The sequence below is a fragment of the Phodopus roborovskii genome, unplaced genomic scaffold (assembly GCF_943737965.1).
Source record: "Phodopus roborovskii unplaced genomic scaffold, PHOROB, whole genome shotgun sequence".
Lineage (NCBI taxonomy): Eukaryota > Metazoa > Chordata > Mammalia > Rodentia > Cricetidae > Phodopus > Phodopus roborovskii.
Window position 1 is genome coordinate 6,349,563 of NW_026126417.1, and position 10,842 is coordinate 6,360,404.

Sequence of the window (10,842 nt, forward strand, 5' to 3'; positions counted from 1 at the left end):
CTTTTGCTCCTGTTAGTATGCACCATGTCTTTGATAGCAGTCATCATAACATCGGCTTATTAAATTAAATATTGTTATTAAAGGGTATGAATTTTTTGAAGGTCAACAATGACATACTTTTAATACTCAATATCCCACTAAAGATCTTAAATACTGGCTACATGGATGAATGGTGTGTATTGTTAAGCATATTCATTTGTTGGGTTTGGGGTTTTGCAGAATATTTTTGTGACATTCTGGGCTATAATTGTTTTAGTCTAGAGTTTTCCACTGGTAACTTTAGATGCACTTCAGTTAATAGTCAGACTAAATAAATGGACCAGCAGAGCAAGACTGTGAAAACAAAGGAGTGGATTAAAATGACTCACAATATATTTTATTGTTGTGGAACTATGCTTAAGAAAGAAAATACCTGTATAGAAATATATCCTATGAAAGCTACAGAAACTGAAAAAAAATATATAATAAAATCAAAATAAAAAGTACTCTTAAAAATGACAGAATACAAGTTGTAATTTATATTGCAAGAGAAATCTAGAAGTTTTATCATAGAAAATAATCTTCTGGCCAGATGGTTGAAACATAATCTGGATGATTTATGTTAATGAAGCCCAAGTGCATATTCATAGCACCAGGTATTAACTAGTCAACATTACATGAAAAAAAAGAGTAAGAATTCTAAATCCTTATACTTTTAATATATAAGCACTACTTTGTAAATTTTGGGATGTACTATTAATTTGTGCTTTAGAAACATTTTGTACTTTCTTTTGGATACTGACTTACTCTATTTATCTAGAAAAAGTGTTTGGCAAATCCCTAATGTTTTATATGCCTCTTCCCTACCCACGCTGTTTTATATCCAAGGATAAGAGAAGTAAATGTGTGAATGGTATCTATCAGGAACATTTTTTTCCTAAATGTAAAGTAAATACTCCTTGAATGCTTTAAATTTCATATTCACAATAATCCCATGATCCAGAGTTATAAATGTGACATCTTACCTCACACCCACAGCATTAAAGAGAAAGGCTTTTGTGAGGTCAAGACCATCTCTTTTACCCAATGCTGTCTTAATATGAGTGTAACTATTCATATGCTTTTCCTTAGTAAGATGTGTTTGTGTAAATGGTGAACTTGTAGATGCTTCACCATGACTTAGATGACAACAGCTATTAAATTACATTGACAACATGTAAAATATTAACAGAAATGCTAAGTTCTTTCAATGGATTAGTTTAATATTAACGGAATGTTAATTATTATTCAAATTAACCTAGAAAGTTACTGCAATTCTAATTATACGAGTGCTATTTTATATGCTTCATTAATTATTTAATTTGGAGTGATAAATGCAAGAATATCCACACAAACTTTGAAAAGAAGGTTAATTATGGGCTGGTATGGTTACCAGGAGGTTTCCCAAGTGAGAAAACCTAGCATAAGGAAGCAATTGTCATTATTTAAAATAGTTTTGTATTGATAGAAAAATAGAGAAATGCATTAATGTAAGACCATTGAGAATGTTGGAGCACTTTCATCTGTATCTTGAAATGCAGTATATCATCATTCTGATAATATAAATCAATAGGGGAAATGTAGCATTTACAAGATAGGAGTGGGCTAAACCTCATACTACAATGAAAGTTATTTTCATGTGAACCAAATAGTTAATCATATAAACAAAACCAGAGTATATCAAAAGTAAAGCTGATAATGTTGGAGAGGAGTAAGCTTTCCTCGTTATGAATTGACCTAAGTAAATTAATTAATAAATGGGGGTAAGCAGGGTAGGGGGTGGTAAAGAGGAGAAGACTTAGTGGATGAGAGTGCTTGCTCTACAAGCTTAAGAACTTGAATCTGAATCCCAGCAACCACATAAAAAGGCAGGCTGGTTAGGCCCCCATTATTGTGGAGTGGAGACAGCAGACTGTGGATTTTGCCTGGCAAGCTAGCATGGCTCAGAAGTGGGCTTCTGGTTCTGAGACATTGTCTTGAGAAATGTAAGAGTGAGAACTAAAGGGAAGACATCTCCTTTCTCTTTTAGCTTCCTCATGCGCATGCACATACACAAATACCACCACCCATCAGTGATCCAGCTCACACACACAATTCACCACGCACAGAATTTTCTGGATTGGGGTTCAGTCCACACACCACAAAAACCTCAATTTCTGTATAGCAGAAAAATCTACAAAATTGAGATCATGGTCTAATAAAATGATTTATATGTGAAAGAACAGGGGTTAATATTATTATTTTATAAACAACCCTTCCAAATCAATAGAGGAAAAAAGCAATATCACATTAAGAACATGAGCATAAGATTTATTCAAGCAATTTACAGCCGGAATCAAATGGCTATTAGATTTGAAAAGATGCCCAAACCTACTAATTGCCAAAGAATGCAAATTAAAACAACAGCACACTATCATTTGCCTACTATTAGACTAGTCAGGGCTGAATACTGGTCATTCCTCATTCTGGCAAGGATGTGAGGAGATTGACTCTATAATATACTATTGATGGAAGTAAATTGGTGCAATCTACTTAGAGGGTAAATTTAGAAGTATTGATCCAAATTTAAATGGGCAAGAATATCCTTTGACCTAAACAATTCCAATTCTGTGGACATACAAGGTTCTCATACATGACTAAACACTTTGCCAGATTCTGACTGCCATTACACTTTGTAGAGATTTTGTGTTATATAGAAACCTAAAGTGTGCAGTATACATATTTATTACAGGCCCTTTGTGATAACAAGAATTTTTATTTACATGTTCCTGTTATGGTAGCAATATGAATTTCCACTTGAATAAAACCACCTTTATCTTATTAACAATTGTATTTCGAGCTATCTGGTATGTGCTTATCAATACTTGATAAGTGAATGAACAAAATGAATGATAGAAAATCTATACAACTGAAATTATTTTTCAAAGTAATGTAAGTAAACAAAGCATGTGATTATTTTGCATCTCATTATCTTATGTATGCTTATGAGCATTAGTTCATATAGGTGTGAATATGTATGTATCAAGACGCAAGGAAGTGTGCTTTTTAATTGACTCTTAGGAAGAATTCTTAAAGTAACAATATTAACAGTTTATTTCATGAACAACAGCATTTCCTTTACCTTTTTCATTATAAACAGTGGGTATGTTTATGCAGTTTAAATTTCTTGAGATCCTAATGACTTCTAAATGTAAATTCTTAATTTTATTTTTATTTTGCAAAAGAAATATGTAAACATTATATTCAACTTGCCTGTTGATAATGTATCATATATAAGGGTTTGCAAGTGTGCATTTCCTGAAGAGAAAAGTATCTGCAGGTGCTCCATTGCATGTGCAAATGCTTGATGACTTAAGGACAAGCCCAGTCATTATCTGATATAATTAAATCCATGCAATCATGGGTGTAGAGGCAATGAAATTGCTAGTAAATTTGAGGGCTCAATTGCCCCATTAACATCATAATTTACTACCCACAATCACATTTGACACAGTGGTCTGGACCTCTATCATGATTTTGTTTTTAATATTTATATGTTTTTTGTGATGGAAAGTGTTTTGCTTTTCATTTGGTCACTCATTCATATGAAAGTCATGTTCTTTATAATTCACTGAATGCTATAAAAGAAAACCCTCTGCACTAGTAGTCCTGGAATTTTATTCTTTCTTTCTTTCTTCCTTTCTTTTCACATTCATTATGTATTCATTATCTAGTCAATATACATTTATTGAATAAACACTTGGCTACATGGCTGACATTGTCTGGCATGAAATCACAGGCACTGTGGAAACACAAATAGGGACCTACAAAGGCTCAAACCAGATGGGGTCCCAGCGATGAGATGGAGAATTGAACACAGAGTCCACAATAGGACATTTGCTATTGATACCCACTGGCAAAGAGATCAGTTTTCTCTAATGGAATGTCAGTGGGTTTATTAACCACATTCCAGAGTAGGCCCAAGCTCGTGAATAGCTGACCAACATAAAATGAACTCCACCTCCCTTGTACGATGACTCGTTTTTATAGATTTTTGTTTGGTTGGTTTTGAGAGAAAGAGAGAACATGAAGCTGAGTGAGTATGGGAGTGAGTACAGGCAATCTGGGAGTAGTGAGGGAGAGGAAAATCACGATTAAAAAGAGAATTAAGATTTAAAAAAAAAAAAAAAAAAAAAAAAAGTAGCTTTGTCCCTTGACCAAAAAGAAATGAGGCTCTTTTAAAGTAGTGCCACCCAGGTAATAAAGCCCTTTAGCTGACTCATTAGGTCTGGAGTAAACTTCATCATCTCTATTTTGTCAAAAATACTATAGGTAACTCATAATGTACCACAAGTTAAGAATTACAAGTTTATCTCTCAAGATCTAGGGGCTTAGGAGGAAATAGTAAACAGCCCCTGCTGTCAAGAAGAACACCAGAGACAAATTGATGAGTTGGGTAAATAAGGGGGCAATTGTGAAGAGTTTGCTGTAATGAGTTCTGCCTGGGTTAAGCCCACCTTTTCCCACATATGCATTTTTCTATGTCAGCCAAGTCTGTTAATGGATTATAAAACACAAAAATGAGAATTTTTCTCCATTTATAAAACCAAAGCGCTCAAATTGTGGTTAAGACCATATTTTCTGTCTTAACTACTCTATTCCATAATTGAGTGAATTAGGTATACCGTGATTAAACTCAGGAAGTGGAAAAGCAGACAAATTCTATTTCTGATAAAAGCCCGTGGGAGATTAGGGAGAGGTGAAGGGTTGCAAAACTGAGCTCCTTAAAGGCAGGGACCATGTCTCACTTTCACTGATATTTTCTCCCTTATGGCCTAATCCAGACCCCAGCATCTAAGAAGGCACCAAATCTGGTGTGATTTTGTCTCTTTTCCCCCAGTGGCTTGTAAACAGGTGGTTCTCCCTAACCTTTGATACCCCTGAGAACTGTCCTAGCACTAGGACCAATGACTGCAACAAAGGAAACCCACTTGGAGTCTTTCAAGATGACAGAATGTTTACTCTTGGCTTAATTAAAAAAAGAAAAGGAAAAAGAAAAAAAGCCTTGTTTAATCCTTCATGTTGGGTGGGCTTTTTCCTTTCCTTTCTTCTTTTTTATTTATTGGTATTATTGCTAATTGGTGCTTTGTTAGTACTGCCTTGAACTCTGTTCTCTTATGGTTACATTATATTCTTCGTGTGTGTGTGTATGTGTGTGTGTGTATTTATATGTAGACTCTAGAGATCTATATTAGGTTTCTTCCTCAGTTGCTGTTCTTGATTTTTGAGACAGGATCTCTCAGTGAGGCCCTGGTATCCAACTGTCTCTAGCCCCAAATTGCTGGGCCAGTAGACATGCACCACCTTGCCAGGCTTTTACTGAACACTCCGTGTCTGAACCAAGATCTCATACTTGCACAGCAAGCACTTCATTGACTGAGCCATTTTTCCAATCCCCCTTTTTATTTTCTTTTAGTTTTATTTTATGCAATATGAATTACCTACCTTTCTTCCTTCCTGTATGCTACAGAAACAAAGCACTAATACTAATGAAGAGAAGCCTTGGAAAGTACTTTATCCAAAACAGAGAAGGATGTGTGCAGATACTCTGAGCAACACCGAGATGCTTCAAAAAGCCCATCTCCTGTTCTCTGAGGATAAGACAGGAAAGTCACTGGACCATACATAAAAATCCTCTCTAGGAAATCTATTAAATATAGTCCACATCAGAATTCCATAAACAATAATCACAAAGCCCCCTGAATGAAAGCTTAATAGATTAGTAATATCATGTTATTCTTAAGACCTAGGTATAATTGAAAGGTTTTGTGTTCGTTTTCTTTGACTACATGGCATTATGAAGGTCAAATGGGACTTCCATGAAGAAAAGCTTGTTTGATTACAGGGGTCTTAATTTGACATCTGCAGGTTTCTACACAGTGTGGATATATCTAATGTGAACATAGATTATATAAACTTTAAATTGTGTTATATAGAACATTAATATAACTTTACTTTATGTTGCTACTTTGAAGTAAAAATAAATTTCCTCAGATTAAAAGAATTGGTCAAGATCCTCATAGTTTTACAGCTAGCTGACTGTTAGGATTATAAACGGCGTCTATTCTGAGGCCATAGGAAAGTGCCATTTATCTGGGAAGCAGAAATGTCTTTCATATTTTGAGGATACTCCAGATATCAATTGATTATTCTTAGTATTTTGTTGTAAGATATTATTTTATTGTTTTTCAAAAACATTCACTGACAGTAGCCAGAAACTACATCATGCTCCCCCACCTTTCTCTATCTTATGAACTTAGTTAACATAAAGCCATATGTGGATATGTACTATGTTTAAAACTATATCCTGAAATGAATATCTTTGAAATGAAAAATGTGTTATAAAAAATCAAATTAAGCAATTGCTATGTATAACCATGTTCTTAATTTCTGCAAAATTTTAAATATAATAGTAAGAAAACATTTAAATCATTTAAAAGCACCCTGAAATATTTGATAATTACTTGGCTGTATGAATATTTGGTTATTATTTTACATGAAAATGCATGTTTTTAAGATGTATTTTCCATGGCATTTCTCTTTTGAACATTGGTGTTGAATTTTGTAAAGTCCAAAATAGCTAGGAATTCACTCTTACTCAAGAGCCTCAGATAGTATCTCACTGAATTTTGTTTAGATCTTTACAACTGTGTGAAACACATTTCTTAGTGACCTAAACTATTTTTTTTCTTGAAAACATGAGGAATCAGTTAACAGATAGAGTGAAACTGACGTACATTTTCTGTTTTGACAGTGACATCTTATTTCTGAGAGACCTTCAGGTTGGAGGACAAATTGGTAGCATGTAGGTTTTAGAAGGTGCAGAGTGAGCTCATCATAATGATGGTTTATGTAGATACTCAGATTCTTCATGCTTGTGTATGTTACTTCTCCTATGATGCAGTTCACAAAGAAAATTAATATACAGTACTGGCTGTACCCATTCTGTGTAAACAGTATGAAATATGAGCTAAGCATACATATACTTGTATGATTTACTTTTCTCCCAGAAGCATATCCAAGATATTCAAATACTAGTAATCCACCCATTCTCTCAATTGTTCATTTGTAAGAAATATAGAATAAAAATATAAACTCTTGAATATTCACTAACAGCCTGTTCTTAAAGGTAAAATTCTCAAATAAATTTATTGACATTTCTAAGATTTATTAACATCATATTTGTTGATCAAATCTCATATATAATTTATTATTTTTGCTCAACCCAATGAGCTGTACATAGCAAGTTTGGTCTTATACACATGTTGCAGAGTATTATGAATAAAGTATCTATATCATTCTGCAGTTTGCTTCTTTTGTGATCAGATTCAAGTCTCATTATACTTGTGATTTGATTGGTTTTCCTTCCTGTGGATTCTTAGTGCCTTTTGAAGCAAAAGTTTTGAATTTTGAAAGACTCCCAACTTACCACACTTTTTCTTTTATCATTCATGATGTGATTATTTTAAACAGTATTTTTATTCCTAGAGAATTTCATAACAACCCACCCCCTCTGCCTTCCCATCCTTTCCCACCAAATACTGAACATTCTTCTCCTTTGCCCCCCTCGAAGTTTAGTTTTTATTGCCCAATGAGTCTGGGGGAGTGGGGCCTGCCCTGGTTTGTGGTCAATCTACTAGACATCAGGTCCTTAAAGAAAACCAACTCTTCCCTATTCCAACAGCTATCACAGGCCAATAGCTCCTCAGCAAGGGGTGGGACTTGATGATCCCTTGGCCTCTGTGCTGGATATTGTTTGGCCTCAGCTTGCATGGGTCTTATACATGCTGTCACTGTTTTCTTGAAGTCATCTATCATATCACTGCCACCACCATCACTACCAAGACCACCACCAACAGCAACACCAGCTCTTAGTAACTTTCTGCTCCTTCTTCCAGAAAGATCCTTGTGTCTTGAGGGGAGGAGTATAGGTCCTATCTAGAGCAGAGCACTCCCCAGTCTCTTATTCTCTGTACATTGACTCACTGAGGATCTGGTATTTTCTTTGTTGCTTTTATTACTTTTCTTACTGTCTTTAGCTTGTAGCAGTTCAATTATGATGCACCAAAATGTAGTTGTCTTTATTTTATTTGTAGCAGACTACATTTTCTTATTACTATAAGTTAATGGTTTTTGTAATGTTGTGAAATTATATATTACTACCTTCAAAATGTTCTTCTACCTCTCTTTCTTTGTTTGATTACAATTGCTGTTGAGTTACAAAATAGTTATATAACTTAAACCATAAAGAAAAATTAAAATGAGAGGGAATTATGAAATGTTACAATTTCTCAGAAATTTTAGCTTTTAGGGTTTTTTTTTTTTTATTATTTTACATATCAATCCCAGTTCCCTCTCCCTCCCATCCTCCCATTCCTCCAACTGCCCCCACAACCCATTACCCATCTACTCCCCATGGAGGGCTAGCTATTTAAAAAGGGTAAATAGTGCACACCCTAGAACGTTTACTTAGCAAAAGTTAATGTTGCCTGTCTTCTTTCCTTATTCTTATAAAACCTCTCTAGGTGCCTTTCCTCCCTCTGCTGTCTATGCAAGAAAGGACTTGCTGCAAAGGTCTACCCACATCGCTACCAAGACTTTCCAAGCGCTTCCGCATCTTTGTGAACAATGAGCTGAATGAGCTCTACACAGGACTGAAAACAGCACAGAAATTTCTGAAAAGTGGTGGCCGCCTTGTTGCCCTCTCCTTTCATTCTTTAGAAGATCGCATTGTGAAACGATTTTTGCTTGGGATAAGCATGACAGAAAGATTTAACCTGGGCATTAGACAGAAAGTGAAGCAAACTTCACAGCTGAATTCAAGTCGTGGGAGTGTTGAGAGTGAAAGGAGCAGCCCTGTAAGAGCTCCTCTGATGTGGGATCTCATTCACAAGAAGGTGCTCACTCCGGAAGATCAGGATATCCAAGAAAACCCCAGAGGGCGCTCAGCCAAGCTAAGGGCAGCTATCAAATTATGAGGCTCTTATTATTCGATCCTTAAATTTTCCTCCTGTACTTCTGTTTTTGTTTTCTAATATAGAAGTGTTTCTGAACACTTTAATGCAACGTAAAGTATGGGGCAGCCTGGAAATGAGTGATAAGTATTTTTTTCTCTAAAGATAATGTAGGAAGCTTTGACATGGCATAAAAACTTCCACTCAGAGATCACAGAGTCTCAAAATGGGAACTTGTTGATCTCTGCGTTGTATTTGAATTATAAAATTCAGTCATTTCTTTAATGAAAAAAGTGGAAAACCACAGAGACAGCTGACAGGAGCTTCCTGAGAACCCTGGGACTCTAGACAAACAGCTCGCTCAGGGAGCCTGCATGGGCTGAAGGAGACCATTTGAATGTGCATGACAGTTGGGTGGCTTAATCTGTTTGTGAAGCCCCTGGCAGTGGGACCAGGATCTATCCCCTAGTGCTTGAACTGGCTTTCTGGAGTTCATTTCCTATGGTGGAATGCCTTGCTCAGTATTGATGCAGTGGGGAGGCTTGGTCCTGCCTCAACTTAAATTGCCAGGCTTTGTTGACTCCCTGTGGGAGGCCTTACTCTTTCTGAGGAGTGGATGGGAGGTGTGTTGGTGGTGAAGTGGAAGGAGCAGGAAGAGGAGAGGGAGAACTGTGGTTGGTATGTAAAATGAATTTTAAACTTTTAAATAAAAAAAAATATTGAATCACTGCATAAATTTTTGTGGCTATTTTGTTTGTGTTTTTATATTATAGTCACTAGTTTATAAGTGACTAAAGTATACCAATTAAGTTTTTGTAAGTAATGTATTTGTCACCTCACTTTAAACATTGCAAATGTTTGAAAAACATACATTCTTTAGTCTCTGCAGAATGTTATATATTTCCAACGGTTTTTAAAACTCTGATTATTTTTGTTCTTGAAAGAATAAACAATTACTATCATGTATGCTTTCAAGAACAATTCTATCCCCCTTTTTCATTTCTGATTTGGTTGATTTGCATGTTTTCTCTCTGCCTTTTGGTTGGTTGGAATAAAGGTTTGTCTGTCTCATTGATTTTCAAGAAGAACCAACTCTTTGTTTCATTGATTCTTTGTACTGTTTTCTTTGTTTTCTACTTTATTGATGTCAGTCTTCAATTTGATTATTTTCTGGCTTCTACACCTCTTGGGTGAGTTTGCTTCTTTTTCATCTAGAGGTTTCATGTGTGCTGTTAAGTCTCTAGTGTTACTATTCTTCAGTTTCTTCATGTGGACATTTAGTGCTATCTCTTAGCACTGCTTTAAATATGTCCCATAAGTTTGGGTATGTCGTGCCTTCGTTTTCACTGAATTCTAGGAAGTCTTTAATTTGTTTGTTTATTTCTTCCTTGTCCCAGGAGTGATGTAATTGAGCATTGTTTAATTCCATGAGTTTGAAAGCTTTCTTCAATTTGTGTTGTTGAAATCTAACTTTATAGCATGGTGATCCAATAAGATACAGGGCATTATTGCTTTGTTGGTGGGTATGTGGTCGATTTTAGAGAAGGTTTCATGTGACAATGAGAAGAAGGCTACCTTAAATGCCATCCTAGAGCCTTTACCCAGTAGCTGATGGAAGCAGAAGCAGAGATTCACAGGTAAGCACTGAGCAGAAGAGAGGGAGGAATGATGAGTCAAGACCATTCTGGGGGAAGCCCACAGAAACAACTGACCTGAGCAAGTAGGAGCTCACAGACACCAGTCTGACAGTGGGGAGAGCAGCATAGGACAGAACCAGGCCCCCTGAGCATGGGTGTCAGTTGATAGGCATGGGCAGTCTATGAGGCCTCTG

At 35.8% G+C, this 10,842-nt stretch overlaps 1 protein-coding gene across 1 annotated transcript in view; it reads left to right on the top strand.

Annotated features, from left to right (window-relative positions):
* Mettl15 (methyltransferase like 15) overlaps positions 1-9,330 on the top strand; it is a 156,164-nt gene extending 146,834 nt beyond the window's left edge. The window contains 2 exon segments of the mRNA XM_051183804.1: positions 8,583-8,668; positions 8,670-9,330. Of these exon segments, the coding sequence (XP_051039761.1) occupies positions 8,583-8,668; positions 8,670-9,035 (452 nt within the window). The 3' untranslated portion in view covers positions 9,036-9,330.
* The last annotated feature ends 1,512 nt before the right edge of the window (positions 9,331-10,842 follow it).